This window comes from Artemia franciscana, chromosome 20 (assembly GCF_032884065.1).
Source record: "Artemia franciscana chromosome 20, ASM3288406v1, whole genome shotgun sequence".
NCBI lineage: Eukaryota > Metazoa > Arthropoda > Branchiopoda > Anostraca > Artemiidae > Artemia > Artemia franciscana.
Genome location: NC_088882.1, coordinates 15,290,959 through 15,307,745, shown reverse-complemented (window position 1 = coordinate 15,307,745; position 16,787 = coordinate 15,290,959). Strand labels below are relative to the sequence as shown.

At 38.4% G+C, this 16,787-nt stretch overlaps 1 protein-coding gene across 1 annotated transcript in view; it reads left to right on the top strand.

Moving 5' to 3' along the window:
- Positions 1-2: 2 nt before the first annotated feature.
- The window catches only part of LOC136039791 (developmentally-regulated GTP-binding protein 1-like), a 52,137-nt gene continuing 35,352 nt past the window's right edge, over positions 3-16,787 (top strand). Inside the window, exons 1-3 of the mRNA XM_065723667.1 lie at positions 3-176; positions 11,508-11,673; positions 15,663-15,793. Coding sequence (XP_065579739.1) covers positions 138-176; positions 11,508-11,673; positions 15,663-15,793 — 336 coding nt within the window. The 5' untranslated portion in view covers positions 3-137. The remainder of the gene's footprint in view (positions 177-11,507; positions 11,674-15,662; positions 15,794-16,787) is intronic.

The window sequence follows — 16,787 nt, the reverse complement described above, 5'->3', positions numbered from 1 at the left end:
TTTTACTTTTAGAGAAAGCGATTTCAGTCAGGCAAACTCAGTAGCAGCTCATCTTACTTGCATAGAATATTACAAAATACCTGTTGGCCCAATTGCAAACTTTCGGGAAACTAGAATATAGGCTAAAGGAAATTAAAATGACTACTTTGGAAAAAATTGCCACTATTGAAGCTGAGGTGAGATAGTGATTTATTTTGATTATTTGGTATGCTACGACTTATATTTAACCTACCTAAAATACAACTGCCTGTCCATAGATTATTCTTTGCAGTTGATTGTGTATAGTTTGCTGTTTGACCTATGTCAGCTAATTGGATATATGGGTAGGGTTGGGGCCTCGTTCAAGTTCTGATCTATATTAATTATTAAAGTAGGAAAACAGTCTGCCTTTCTCCATCTTTCTTTTTTGTTTAGCCTTGCCTAAATGTTAATGTTTTTTTTCATATATGTTATTTATTATGGTAAAATTCTAGTTTAGTGACTTCTTACTATCTCAGAAAGGGGTTAGGTTAGGAAAATGAAACTTTCAGGGATGGGTCTACAGGCTAAAGTAGGCCTATGTCCCAGGGAGGTATTTTTAAGTACTTACCTCAACTCCCTCACCCTCTAGAGGTTCATGACCTTTGATGAACTTTAAAAATATATGCGTTATAAACGTGCAACCTTGAAAAATAGATCTTCTGCTTGAATGAAGTACAACAAAATTGTATTCAGCTTCACAACTTTGCTCAATCCCAATTTATAAGGTTTGAAAGATATGCAAATATGTTTCCCAAATTTTGAAAAGAAACTAAAGAGCTTGTAATCATCAGCATATAGTGTCAGTGGGTTTTTCAGGTAAGTTGTACAGTCATTAATATATATGCTGAACAATGTTGGCCCCAGGATTATGCCCTGTGAGACTCTGCTAATGACAGGAATTTCATCAGAGTAAACAGTTTTACTGGTGGCATCATAAACTACTACCCTCTGCATTCTTCCAGTAAGAAAGGATTCAATCCATTCAACTATATCCTCATGCACCCTATATGCTTCCATTTTCAGGGGAAGAAATTGATGTACTTTATCAAAGGCTTTTGCTTGATCAAGCAATATGAAATCAACCAGAAGACCATCATCCAAGAGGCTGGTGACAAAGTCATATGATTTAACAAGGTCTGTGTTGATTGAGCACACTTTACAGAAACCATGCTGACTTTTTTAAAGTGACTGATTTCTTTCAAGGTGAGAGACCAGTGCTTCATTTATGATGCTTTCAAGGACCTTACATACAATGGAAGTAAGACTTATAGGATGATAATTATGGGCTTGGTCCTTTCTCCTTTTCTTGAAGATGGGCTTGATGTTTGCCTGCTTCTAGTCACTTGGGAGAACTTAGGAAGTGAGTGACATCCCAAACTTCACTGCTATTGGCTCAGCAATTTGATCAGCTGCTACCTTTAAAAGCCTGGGTTGTAGGTTATCTGGCCCAGCAGATTTATTTGCATCCAGTCTTTTAAGCCTTTTCAGAACATTTTCTATACTTATAAATGTCATGTACATTAGTCCTCCAATTGGTTGCTCTGGTAAAGTGGGTTGAGGGTTTGCTTCAGGCTGAGTAGAGAAATTTGTACCAAAGTTAGAGTTGAGCAAATCTAATTTTTCTTTAGCCTCTGAGGTCTTTGTGTCATCCTCTTTCATGAGGTCCAGGATACCATGTCTAGAGGGATTAGCTGCTGAGATATAGCACCAGAATCTTTTTTGATTCTGCTTTGCATCAGCTGCAATTGCTTCCTCAGGGTTTTCTATTATCTTCTAAGTCAAATTCCTTAGCCCGTTTCTGCATATCTTGAATATGCCATAGTGGTTATCACATCTACACTTTACATATTTGGGCCAAGGTCTTTTCTTCTTCCTTCTAGCCCTTATGACTTCTGTAGAAGTTTCGTTGTTTATTATAACCCAACCACCTATAAAAGAAAAAGCAATATGTACAAGCAAGCAAGCAATCACTCACACAAGGAAGAATAAATAAAGGCACACTATAAATAAGACACTAATGCAATCAAAGCAAGTTGAGTATTCTACATCTCCTCTTCTTTATAAGCTACTACTTCAAAGATCCAAGGGAATGACAGGTCTGACTAACCAACCAGAACAAGTGGTATATCTGGTATCTCTCAGCATCTGGGTAGAGACATCCTCATTGCTCTGTGGAGGTACAGCTATAAGCCCTGGAGTTCTAAGGGCAAGAGAAGACATGAATGCTTGCTCTGGAGATGACAGATCTGAGAGTGCTTGTTGCAATGATTTCTTTGATGTACTATTCAGTTAATACATATATTTGACCCAAGCACCTATAACAAAAGCATAATAAGGCAACTGCAAGCAAGTACACAAGCATTAGCATTAATATATAAGCAAAAGCAAGAAATAAGTTCATTTCATCTTCCTTCTTTTCTTCATGTGATTCAACGATGTTCTTTTATTGAATATGCTCAACTTCAACTTCGTTGGGGGTTTCACCTGAAGACCAGAACATTTTTTTTTTTTTTTTTTTTTTTTTTTTTTTTTTTTTTTTTTTAGTACAATAAGTTCATTTCATTGCATTTTTTTTAAATCGGTACAATAAGTTCATTTCATCTTTTTTTTCTTTTAAATAATACAGTACAATCAATTCATTTCATCTCCCATCTTTTCTACAAATTCAACTTTGTTGGGGGTGTCACCTGATGACTGGAACGAGTTGCCATCGCCCTTCTTCCATGGTTAATCTGCTCTGCCTGAGTCGGATCCGTGGCCTCCACCTCTTTGTGTGTGACACCTTGCTTTGGTGTTGGAGACTCCACTGTAGGGGGTCCGTAGTCTCTTGGGAATCAGCTAAGGGATCGGGAACATTCTTTGATGGCGAGACGCTCGAAGTTTCGACTTGGCAACTAGCACCATCATGCAGGTCAGTCACCATTGGGTCTTGTCTTGATTTGATGTGTATTCTGTTGCGGCAGAACGTCCCTCCTTCTTCAAGACGCACATAGTATGAACGAGGGCTGTCGCCAGTCTTGCAAACTGTTGCCTTCTTCCAGGTTCCCTGGTCAGTCAACTGAACCCACACTTTCTGACCCGTTTTCAGTGGTTCCATATTCCTTGCATGCTGATTATAGTGTTTACTTTGTGCCTCTTGGGCCTTCTCCCTCTGTTGTCTGAATCAGTCAAATTGGAAGACTCTTGGTTGCAACGTTTGTGTGATGCTGGGCAGGAGTGATCTCAGTTGGCGTCCCACCATTATTTGAGCTGGGGCAAATCCATCAACGGGTGTGTTCTGATACTCCAATAGTGCCAGATACAGGTCACTCTTGCTCTCAACGGCCTTCACCATGAGTCTTTTAGCTATTTGAACAGCCTTTTCACTTAAGCAGTTGGACTGAGGGTAGTTTGGGCTTGAGGTTGAGTGTAATATTCCCCAGTCAGTCATGAATTGCTCAAATTCCTTTGTGCTGTCACTTTGTGCGGCCATTGTCAGTTGTAAGTCGCTCGGGAATCCCATATCGGATGAAGTGTGATTTCAGTTTGTTGATGACCTGCTGTGACGTGGTGTTTGTCAGGCGATCAACCTCAAAGAACCAACTCATGTAATCAACAGTGACCATGTAATCCTGTCCGTTGAGCTGGAACAGGTCAGCAGCTACATACTGGAATGGGTAGTCAGGTATTTTATGCAGGATCATTGGCTCCTTCTGTTGGTTCATAGCAAACTTGGCACATACCTCACAGTGGTTGACCAGCCTCTCGATATCTTGAGTGATGCCTGGCCAGAATACAGACGTTCTTGCCCTCTCTTTGGTCTTTGCCACTCCTAGATGGGAAGAGTGTAATTGGCCTAATATGCCTGTTCTCATGCATATTGGGATGACTATGCGCTCCCCTTTAACAACAAGGCCATCAAGTTCTGCCAACTCATGACGATAATTCCAGAAGGGCCCAAGTTTTCTGTCTAGGCTCTTTTTATTGTTCGGCCAACCCACTTTTATTGTTTCCAACAGGGAGTTCAGTGTTTCGTCTTTAGTTGTTTCTTTACGTATTTGTGCAAGCCTTTGGCTTGCTATGGGTACAGTTTGAAGGACTGAGGGAACCAGAATTTCCATGTCTACCTGTGACTCAATGTCTGTATCCACAAGGTGCAGGCGGGATAGGGTGTCTGCTACAGGGATAGTCTTTCCAGGTTTGTATCTAAGCTTGATATCATATGGCTGAATAGCCAACATCATTTGCTGCAGCCTTGGAGGTGCCCTTTGTATAGACTTCCCAAAAATCGACTCAAGAGGCTTGTGGTCGGTGGTCACGCATATTGTTCTTCCGAACAGATACTGGTGAAATCTTTTGCAAGCAAAGGTTATTGCGAGGATCTCTTTTTCCATTTGGGAGTAACGCTGCTCTGTCTCACTTAGAGAGCGAGATGCAAAAGCGACGGTTGCTCCGTCTCTTGATAGCTGGGCACCCAGACCATGCTGGGAAGCATCTGTGATCACCTTTATCTCCTTGGCCTCTGGATCAAAGTAGGAAAGGTTTTTGGAGATTGCGTTCTGAATCCCTCTCTTGGCCTCCTTGTGGCTTGTATTCCATTCAAACTTCTGCTGTTTGGACAGGTCTCTGAGGGGTTTGTTCAGCGTAGCCAGGTTGGGGATGTATCTAGACAAGTAATTGTACATTCCTAATAATGTCTGTAGTTCCTCCTGGTTTCGGGGTGCAGGCATGTTTTCTAACGCCTGGGTTTTCTCTGGGTCTGGGGCAATGCTGCTTGTTGTCAGTCTGTGTCCAAAGTAGGTGATGGCAGTAGTGTCAAAAACACATTTTTCTTTGTTGAACTGCACTCCCTTGTCTCTTGCAGCTTGGAGTACTGCCCTCAGCTTGGCGTCATGTTCAGCATCACTACAACCAATGCCTGCAATATCATCAACAATCAGCCCAATATCCAGTTCTGTAAAGACCTCCTCCATCTTTCGCTGGTATTTGTCCTGCGCTGAAATCAATCCAAATGGGTATCGGTTCCATTTATACCGGCCGTACATGGTGTTGAATGTTGTCAACTCAGAGGATGGTTTGTCCAACACCATTGACTAGTATTCATTTTGGGCATCCATCTTAAAGAACTTCTTTGCACCTTTGCACTTCGCTGCTACTTCATCAAATCAACAGGGTCCAAACAGATCCTGAGTGACCCATCTGCCTTTCTCACCAGAACCAAGGAATTCACCCACTGTGTTGGCTTGGTCACTTTTTCTATGACTCAAGTGACTCTCAAGTGACTGTCTGACTCCTCTTTGAACTTAGCTAGTAGTGCAAAAGGAACCTGTTTTGGCGGTTGTATAGTAGGGATTGCACCCTCTTTCAGATATATTTTGCAGGTTCCAGGCAGTGTCCCTATGCCCTCAAAGACATCACTGAATTCGTTTAAGAGTTTTTGGATGACTGGTCTGATTGGGGCTGGATTGCTGATACTGAGGACAAACTTGATCAGCTGAAGTCGTTCGCTGGACTGGCGGCTGAGGATGGGTGCTCTATCTGTGCAGACCACATGGAAGGTATGGGTCTGGGGGGTTTGGTTCTTGTACTGAACTTTTAGGTTGGCTGTCCCCAGTACCTTTAGCTGTTCTCCGGTGTAGCTGGTCAGCACATCAGCAGTTGGCAGCAGTGCTGGCTTTCTTGCCAATTTGTTGAAGTCTTTGAGTGGCAAAATATTGGCCTCTGCACCAGTGTCTATCTTGAACGCCAATTCACTATCGTTTTCTGTCAGTTTTATCAGAGCATAAGGCTTTTCCACCTTTTCTTCAGTGGAAATGGACTCAATCATGAATTCTCTCCCATCTTCCACTTCGCTTCTTGTTTCAAGTTCATGTACTACTTTGCTCTTGCACATTTTGGCAAAATGGTTCATCTTCCTGCATTTGCTGCACTGCTTCCCTTCTGCTGGGCACTTATGGCTTCTTGAGTATGGGCCACCACAGAAATAGCATGCAGGGGAATTTTTCGTCTTTGAACCACTTCCACCTCCTGCTTAATTGGAATCTGCGTCTGTTCGTTAAGCATGAGTGCTTGGGTCTCTTGCACAGTTTCTATAGCTCGACTGCACTCAACTGCTCTAGCCAAGGTAAGTGTGGCTCCCTCACTGAGAAGCCGCTCATGGATTCTTGCATTCTTGACTCCAAAGACCAACCGATCTCGAACTAGCTGGTCTTCTAGGATATCAAATTCACAATCCTTGGCAAGTACTTTCAACTGAGTGACATATGACTCAATGGTCTCTCCATCCGCTTGGTTTCTCTGATGAAAGATGTATCTGGCAAAGATGGGGTTTGCATTTGGCTGAATATAATTCTCGAACTTGTCTAAATATACTTTTGGCTTGTTTGCCTCCGCGTCAGTTAAGGTCCAAGTGGAGAACACATCCTGTCCTTTTTCTCCAGTCCAGATAAGTAAGTATGAACATCTCACTGCATCTGATTTTCCACTTAGTGGACCAGAAAACATGAGCTCACAATGTCTCTTAAATTTTCTCCATTCTGATTTTAGGTTGGGGCTTGACCAGTTGATTGATGGAGCTGGTGTACTATCCATGTTGAACTTCTGACACCATGCAATGATTTCTTTGATGTACTATTCAGTTAATACGTATATTTGACCCAAGCACCTGTAACAAAAGCATAATAAGGCAACTGCAAGCAAGCACACAAGCATTAGCATTAATATATAAGCAAAAGCAAGCAATAAAGTCATTTCACTTGTGGTGAAGGTTTGGTTCCAAATGGCGAGATGTTTCCAGCTCCAAATGATGGACTATTGCAGATGGGTCTTGGTGAGGGAGGAAGAGTATTATCTGTTTCAGTCCCTAGAGGATCATCATTTGGACTCATTTGGGGCCTGATGTGTTGTTGGTTCCTCTGATAAGTTCAGCCATTTTGAGTCTTCACCAGATATGAGCAGGGAGCATCTCCAAAAACTTTGATTAGCAATGCTCTTTCCCACCTCTTTTTTGTCACTAAGTTTGACCCAAACTGGTTGCCCTTCCTTCAATGCAGTCAATGATTTTGCTGTTTGGTCATGGTAAGATTTCTGAATTCCTTGTTTCTTTTGTCTGTTGAATTCAAATGACAAGTAAGGCACTATTTTTGGTTCAAGTTGTGATGAAGTCACCAGTAGTACAGAACGAAGCTGGCAACTCATCAGCAATTCTGCAGGTGAGTGGTGACCATCATCAATTGGTGTGTTTTGATATTCAAGGATTGCTAAGTATGGATCCAATTTGTCCTCTAGTGCCTTTGACATGAGCTTTTTGGCAGTTTGGACTGTCTTTTCAACAAGTCCATTAGCTTTTGGGTATTTCGGACTGCTCGTTTTGTGGCTAAAGTCCCATAATTTGGCAAATTGCTCAAATTCTGATGACAGAAAATTTGGAGTGTTGTCAGATGTGAGTAATTTTGGTATTCCATGGCAACTAAATTGGCTCTTTAATTTCACAATGATAGCTGATGATGTCAATGAGTGGAGCTTATCAAGCTCAAAGAATTGACTATAGTAGTTGACAGTGATAAGATACTGACAATTTTGCCAGTCGAAGATGTCAATGGCAATGTGTTCCCAAGGCAGCTTTGGGATTTCTGAGCATATAAGCGGCTCTTGCTGCTGCTTGTCATGAAAGGCATTGCAAGCATCACACTGCGATATATAGGAAGTAATATTTTTTGTAATACCAGGCCAGAATATGACAGTCCTAGCATGCTGCTTGGTTTTGGTGATGCCAAGATGTGATACATGCAGTCGTTGTAGGATCTCGTGCGGCATGGATGGGGGCACTACAACTCTTGTCCCCTTCAAGATTATGCCTTGGTTGACTACAAGTTCGTCTCTGTAGTTCCAGAAAGTCAAACAGCTGGAATCACACTGTTGTCAAGACAGGGGCCATCTATCAAGTATAGTCTGGCTTAATTAATCTGGATGCTGAAGGAAGGAGCAGTTCCTACAGTTCAACCCCCAAAACGTGTACCATTTGCATTGGAGCTTGATCGCCTGAGCTCGATCGCCTGGAACAGATGGAAATCATTGAGAAAGTCACAAAGCCTACTGACTGGGTTAATTCTGTTGTAATAGTGGAAAAAGCAAATGGGAACTTAAGGATATGTCTGGACCCCATGGACCTGAATAAGAACCTAAAAAGACCACATTATCTGATCCCAACATTTGAGAGCATCACCCAGAGGTGTGCTGGAGCCAAGATTTTCTCCAAACTTGATGCCACTAGTGGATTCTGGTCAATGATGCTTAATGATGAATCATCTGACTTGACAACTTTTAACACCATCTATGGTCATTACAAATTCAAAAGGTACCCCTTTGGCCTCAACTCAGCACAAGACGATTTCCAGAGAAAAATGGAAGAGGCTTTTGAAAATCTCAATCTAGGCCTAATAGTCAATGACATAGTCATTTGTGGTGCTAATGATAGTGAACACGATGAAAGACTGAAAGCAGTGCTAGAACGTGCGCGTTAGAAAAATGTGAAGTTTAACCAAGAGAAATGTATGTTTGGTGCAGAAAGCATCCCATACTTTGGGCATCTTCTGACCTTGGAAGGAATAAAGCCCGACCCCAAAAAAACTCGGGCTATTACGGAAATGCCACCACCAGAAAACAGCGAGTAGCTTCAAAAACTTCTAGGCATGCTTAACTACTTGTTGAGGTACATACCAAACTTGCCCAAACATGCTGATGAGTCGCCAGCTCACACACGCCCAGAAGTTGGTCAATACCCTTAAAGACATCAGCATATTGGTCTATCATGATCTTGATTTGATCAGCGCAAGGTTGCATTGTTTGCACATCAAATATGAATTTGACAAGACCAAGATCAACACTGGTTTGCGTACTAATTATTGGCACTTTCTGAGTGTCAACCATGAAGAATTTGTGCTTCTGTCCAGGCCTATCTTTGTATTGTATTTCAGCTTCACACACTCCATATACGTTCAGCTTCCCATTGGTAGAGCTTGTCAGGATACTGTTGGTTTTGTTTAGTGTGGGATGGGGATAACATCTCTCATATTCCTTTAATGGAAGTATGTTGACATCTGCTTCTGTATCAAGCTTGAAGCTGATGTACTTCTTTTGTGTACTGAAGTGCAGATCAATGTGATGGTCTTTGGTTTGATTCATTGAATGAATTGAATCAATATACCACTCGCTTCCCAAGCTAGGGGAGAAGTCTAATGCATGTATAGCCTGAGAACCAGAGCTTGTTCCTGCAATTTCTAGCTGGTGAACTGTTTTACTCTTGCAAACTCTGGCATAATGGTTAATCTTCACCTTGGGACACTGAACATTAATTTTTGGGGGCCACTGAACATTAATTTTGCATGCTGCTTAAATCTATTCCATGCATGTTTCAAGTTTTGTGAATTCCAGTCGATCGTTGGTGTTGAGCAATGAACTGAATCCATCTTTACTTGGTTACTTCTGACACCATGTAGAAGTTTAGTTGTTTATTATAACCCAAGCACCTATAAAAGAAAAAGCAATATGTACAAGCAAGCAAGCAATCACTCACGCAAGGAAGAATAAATAAAGGCACACTATAAATAAGACACTAATGCAAGCAAAGCAAGGTGAGTATTCTACAACTTCTTTGGATAAGAAGGGGAGTGGAGTGTTTTTGGCAAGGGCAACCAGTTTACCCAGGTATGTATATTTACTCCAGCTAGGATTACTGTCTTAAATTGCCTCCCAACTTTTTTCTATTTTACCACAGTCTATCACATTTATCTTTCTCCAGTCCAGCCATATTAATTCATAATATATAAAGGATTTTTCTTCTTGAAGTTTATCTGTATCTCAGAAAAGATACAATTATGATCACTCCTTCCAATTTCAGGGTAATTGGAAGTAGAAATGATTTGTTCAGGGTCAATTGTTACACTAAGTCTAGTAAGGAGGGTTTTTGCTGGTGCCTGAATTGTGTTGGTTGGCCAATAATCTGTGTCAATAGGTTGTCAGTGAGGGATTTAGTAGTGACACAGGAAGGGCTAATTTCAGGGGGGAATCCTATACCTTCAATCCACTTAACACCAGGGACATTGAAATCTCCAAACAAAAAGATTGTTGAATGCTCATGGGTGTTCATCTTAGATATGAGATCAGATATAGCTAGGTGTGCAATATATTGATCAGGGGCAGACAGACTACAGTAAACAACTATTATAAATGATTCAGATCCGATGTGGAGTTTCCAGCAAACCTACTCAACCCAACTACTATCAGAATAAATAAAAGAATAGCTCACAGTTTCAGCTCTCAGACTAGTTCTGCAATATTTGACTGCTCCTCTCTGACATTCAGGGTTATCCAAATTGCTTCACAGACTAAATTAAGGGATTTGAATATGAGATTCTTCCAATTTTGACACTGAATTCTTTGGGCAAATTTCACAAACACAAATAATGTCTATATCAAGATCAAAACACACAGCTTTCAGATTATTTTTTTTTTTTTACATTTAGGTGAAACAGCAGTTTTTAATTGACCTAACAGAATAACAAGAAAACATGATAGGTCTGTTTGAAGTTTTTCTACTCAACTTAATCTTGACATATCAATGTTTGTGGATTATACAACTTTTACAAAATGGATTTATAATGAAATAACAAGTTTGAAACAAATGCTTTAACCAATTAAGAAAAATATAGAATGAAATTATTATTTTCAGTGGTCCTGAAAGGACCACCCACTCAGCCAAGTCCTCATTCATATTTGAAGTCTTTAATGGAAGACTTTCCTCATTAACATTTGAAGTCTTTAAATGGTGCAACTAAATTTATTTTTGCTAACTTAGCAAAGTATGATGTTCTATTAAAGTTTAAGTCTGATTTTTTTTGCTCTTATATCCAATGTGAAGTGCAGCTGTAATAGAATTCTCAAGAGGGGAGAAGGGAGGGTATTCTTCTCCCTTCTCCTCTCCATTTGTCTATCTGCTATAGCACCTTTTTGTTCCTCAACTAAACTTGATTGTAAATAGAAGCTAGTGTCCTTTTTGTTGCTTGTAGTTCCGTATCCATCATGAACTCTTTGTGTCTGGGGGGGGGGAGGGTGTCCTCAAATACATGTCATCAGAAGTATAAGAGAAAGGAATCTTGGATTTCAGCCAAGGTTGGTGGAAAGTAAGAGTGGGATAATTGTCCTAATTTGGTCTTTGGATAACGCACCTTATCCCACCTTAACTAGGGGATAGGGTCCCTCCCTTCTTGTAAGGGTGTGCTCTACTTGAATGGCTGTCTGGGATTTGTGGACAATAGAGATGCTTTTTATTTCCATCTCCCCTCTCTTCAGGTAAAATGAAGAATTGTTTTATTAAATTGTACTTCTTTTTTATTTGCTCAGTTCCTTCATGGAATTTCTCTCTAGTACCATCTTCTTTCAAAGAAATGGATTGTTGTGTACCTATGCATTTTGCATCTTTATGTTTAATTTGACTTTGCTTTTTGCAGATGGCTCGAACTCAAAAAAATAAGGCAACGTCCCAACACTTGGGTCTTTTAAAAGCTAAATTGGCAAAGTTAAGAAGAGAACTTCTTACCCCCAAAGGAGGTGGAGGGGGTACTGGTGAAGGTTTTGATGTTGCTAAAACTGGTGATGCCAGAATAGGTTTTGTTGGTAAGCAATCATTTCTCTTTTTCCTTTGTCTCTTTGAGATGTCTTTATCTTAAAAAAAATATTTGATCATATTTTCAATTATTCTGAATAGAGAAAACTGATAGAATGTATAAAATTAAGCTATATTGCAGAAGGGGCAAAAATTTCAAATCTTAGGTTGTTAGTGTTTCCCTGCAATCTTTGCAGGAAAGGAGTAGTTGTAGAAACTTCAAAGCAAGATCATTCAATCGGAAATTGAAATTTTCTGTGTACTTTTTAAAGTTGAAAATACTGAAGGGTAACTGGTAACTAGCAAGTTTTTGCTACCTGTCCCCCATAACTCCCAAAGGCATTTGATGAAAATTTTGGCATTTTTCCTTTTGTTTTGATCAAGATAGGTGAAATGTTTAATAGACATACCTCCAGGATGCCATGACCCCACAGCCCTGGGAGCAATGGGTGGAAATAGTGAAAAATTTCTTATCATGAAAAACAGTGCTTGTTTCTGAGTGTGCGGTTGGCTTGACCTTACAGAGATCTGTCTGTGGGTCAAAATAATCAAATATGTTATTATGGAAGGGTGAATTTGCAATAAATAAAAACAAAATATATCCTTGATCACATGATTGTTTTAAACTTATAGCTGTAAGTCATTAGACTAAAAGGATTAATTATCGAATTGAGAAATATTCATTAATTCCATACCTTTGTAACTTATCATCAAGTATAGAATGATTCACTGTATCAAAAGAAGGACATCTAAAAAAAGATTGTCACAACTTGGTAACCTTTATCTAGAGCTTGATTTGTACAACTAGTTAAATATGCTATTGCCTGTTCTGTATTTATTTCCTCCCTAAAACAAACTGATTAGGACGTAAAATATTATATTCTCAAGATGTGCATAAAGTCTATTATTAATTAACTTTTCAATTATACAACTTAATAGAGGCAAAGCTGAAATGGTTCTGACACAATTTGATACATAAGTCCTCTTGCCTCCTTTAAATAATGGAATCACCTCTGCTGTCTTAAAACAAGCATAGTTAAGACAGTCTTAACTAATAAGCATTGTTAATGGTCTTAAAACAAGCATTCATCCTCTTTCATGAGGTCCAGGATACCATGTCTAGAGGGATTAGCTGCTGAGATATGGCACCAGAACCCCTTTGGATTCTGCTTTGCATCAGCTGCAATTGCTTCCTCATGGTTTTCTATGATCTTCCAAGTCAAATTTCTTAGCATGTTTATGCCTTTCTTGAATGTGTCATAGTGGTTATCACATATGCACTTTAATATATTTGGACCATGCACCATTACACCGTAAACAAGCACCATTGTTAATGGTCTTAAAACAAGACAATAGTCTTAAAACAAGCATTGTTAATGGCAGCTTTAAAGCAGGAGTTAATCAATCCTACAAAATTTTCCAAAATTATTGGTAGAATGTATTTTCTCAACTCCAACTGAACTTGACTTCATACTACAAACAATATTATCCACCTCAGTACAACACGTTGGCCTATAATCAAGTGAAATCTCAATACCTGCTGGTAAAAACCTCTCAAAATTTGTATCCTCTGGTGGCTGAATATTTGATGATAGGTTTGACGCAACATTTGATCAATACTCACAAAACACTTCGGAAATTTTTACAGGGTCCACCAAAATGTTATCTTCTCCACTTCTAATAATATGAGACCATCATGGGGGTCACCAACTACAGCTCTTAGAGGACAATTTAAAATACTTCTATATTTTTTGTAAATTGAAATAGATTCTTCACTTTTTTCAATATGAATATGCTTAGATAACAAATTTCGATGACGAATGCAATGGATTAAATTATTATTTATCCATGGTTTTCCAGGAGCATCTTTGATATGGTATGATATAGATTTATTGCCTGCCAAAACCTTACGAGTACAATAGGGGGCAGAGTACGAATTGAAAAAAGAAAGAAAAAAAAGAGAAAAAGGTTGCAAAGTACAGTTTAACACAAATATTTACAACAGACTTAATACACTTAACATTCAACTATCAAGTATGATTTCTGATTTAAAAACGTCTTCTGAAGAGTCGCCCAAGGGTGATCTAGTGTCTGTAACTTATTTTGAAAATCATTTACTCTCATTGGAACAGCAGCATCTGGATCTATCAAACCAAATCTTTCAATCAAATACTGATTGCTGGTCCACGGTGGTAGCTCAAGAAAATACTTAGCATACTTAAAATAAATCATATGCAGCTTTTTCTTATCTGTCTGAGTGAAACATTTCCAAAACGGATATATATATATATATATATATATATATATATATATATATATATATATATATATATATATATATATATATATAATTAATTTGTTAGCCAACCCAGATAAAAATTGAAAACCTGATTTCAAACCCTGGCAATTAAACGAAAAAATACGGAAATTATCCTTTTTCCCATGGCACAAATTATCTAAATCAGCTGAGACACAAAACTTTGAATTTTCTAAAAAAAAAAAAAAAAAAAAAACAGTCATCATTCATCCCATTATGCCGCCCCAAATCATTGCGAAACTTCTCCCCAAACTTAATTGACCTTTGTTCTAGATATTAAAAAAAAGGACCTGAGTATCAAAAGTACTAACTAAACTTACTTATCGTAATGAGTGGCAGCAAGGCAAATAAATTAGAACTTCCATAAGGCATGGATATAAATTAAATTACTCCCTTCTTTGGTATTTTTCATAAACACAATAATGAATATTCAAACACTAACAAAATAACAAAAAACGAATACGAAGGCTAAGGCTAAGGGGGCCTCAGTACAGAGGAAAAAAAGTAAGGGCTCTGATGGAAAGGTTGTTATAGACACTATGGAGGGGTTAATTCGAGCCAAACCTGGTTTGAGGGCAACCAGTCTCCCTCTCATGTACTTTTCGGCAACTTGGCTTCCCATAAGTCTAAATGATATTGAATCCCAATTTCTTTGGATGCTGATGTTTACCTAAATTATTGGAGTTTACCATTGTTTGCAGAAATGTTTTTTAGAAAAGCCATGAAGAATTATTTGCTAGGTTAAGATTATCAGAGTTTTACAAGGTTTAAATCTAAAAATGACACAGGTAGTCAACATGGGTACAAGAGTTGCTTGATTAAATCAAAAAAACACAATGCACAAAAGTTTTAAAATTATATGCGATGTCTCTGGAATAGTTAGGAAATAATGCGAAGACTTTTAGGTTGTGTGTGTGTGTGTGTAGGAGGGTCTAATGAATATAAATTTTAGTCTGGGAAAGGTGAGAGGTAGAACAATAGATGCTTACATGGAAGAGCACAAAAGAAAAGCTTTATGCTGTGGTGGTTTGGAATTGAGTTTGGCTTCGATATAGGAAAAAATAATGACTGAACAGAGCGGAACAAAAAAGTGCTTTTCTTATTTTTGCGACCTGCTCTTATTGTCGAACTAGGTCACTCTGCAACCACCTCCGGGGTGCCCATCAGGCAATACTTAGCTTGGAGCCCATCCAATATAGCTTGACCTTGTATTGCTATATTTACATTTGTCGTTCCATTTTGTATCAGCTTTCCTTGGAGCTGACCTTTTTGATCTTTGGGCGAATTTTTCTAAGGGTTAATTCAAATTTATGACAAGAAACAGTTTAGTTATTTTAGAGTGAATTTTTCAAAAGATTAATACAAACTTGTGACTTGAAAATTTCAAAGTAAATGGACTTATAAGACAAAAACATTCTTAAACCCAATTTATGAACTTTTTTAGGTGGGAGGTCTTTTAGACTAGTGTAGACAGGATCTTAGTTTCCCTTAGATATAGCATGTTTATCTTTGTTTCAGTAAAGGCTGAACATCTTATGCTTAAACTGTAAATATTTTAGACATCAGAGAAGCTGATCTAAGTCTTATTTTACTAAATCCGTAAAAGAAGTCAGTTTTTAACTTCTTTTTTTCACATTTCAATGGAAGTCTGTGGCAAAAGACATTAATCGTTTGTTCTTTCAGGATTTCCATCTGTAGGAAAATCAACATTGTTAACAAATTTGGCAGGTGTCTATTCAGAAGTTGCCTCGTACGAATTTACTACACTCACTACTGTTCCAGGATGTATTCGCTATAAAGGTGCTAAAATTCAGGTAATTACTTTTTGTAACTCCTCCCCATAAGTTTTGTTTGGGTGAAGAAAAGACGCGTACCCTAGTCATCCATTTTGGTGGGGTCTAACGTTATATTAGGTCTTTATTAGCCATGAACTCAAGATGTACTTTTTGCGCTTTGTTTGTGCTGATAAGGCTAAGATTACCTCCCGCCGACATCACTGTTCTAGAAAGGTGAAACGACTGGGAGATCAGATTTGCGTAAAATGAAATTTTGGCTATATCACTAGCTGTAGTCGGTAGTCAACAAATATAGTCTATATCGTCTTTATTCCTTATTTTAATATCTCGTGCAACCTCTTTTGGCTTTGTTCCAGCCTTTTTATCTATAGAGTCTAGATCCTTTGAGAATCTGAATATTTTCCACTTGTATATCTTAAGTCACTATGCACTAGGTGCCTATGCAGATTCTTAGTACTAACGATATATCAAGCGGTTTTTTAAACGTTCTGAAGGTTTCATGTGCCCAGAAATACTTGTAAGATCTTCAATGCACATTTTGTATCTTGTTATTCGTCATCTTTTTAACTGCTTTTTGAAAACCAATTTGACGAGCTTCAAGCTTATATCATGTTATTTGTCATTTTTTTAACTACTTTTTGAAAACCAATATGACGAACTTCAAGCTTAAATGCAACTAAGAACGTTCTACATACTCATCTAATTGTAGGTATTTGATGTAAGTTTTTTTTTTTAAGACAAAAGAAACAAAAAACCTACTATGGATTAGATTTGGCTGATCTTTTCTTTATTACCATTTCTGAATCAGCTTCAAATGGCGCTTCTTCCTCACTTTACGTTGTTTTTTTGTTTTGTTTTTTTTTTTTTTTTTTTTTTTTTTTTTTTTTTTTTTACATACGTTTTTGAATCTTCGTGTACTATGGGCTAGAATTTGTTCTTTACTAGGATGCGTCTCACGCAACCTAGATACGCAATCATGATATATGATTATGATACCTGATTGCATCTGACT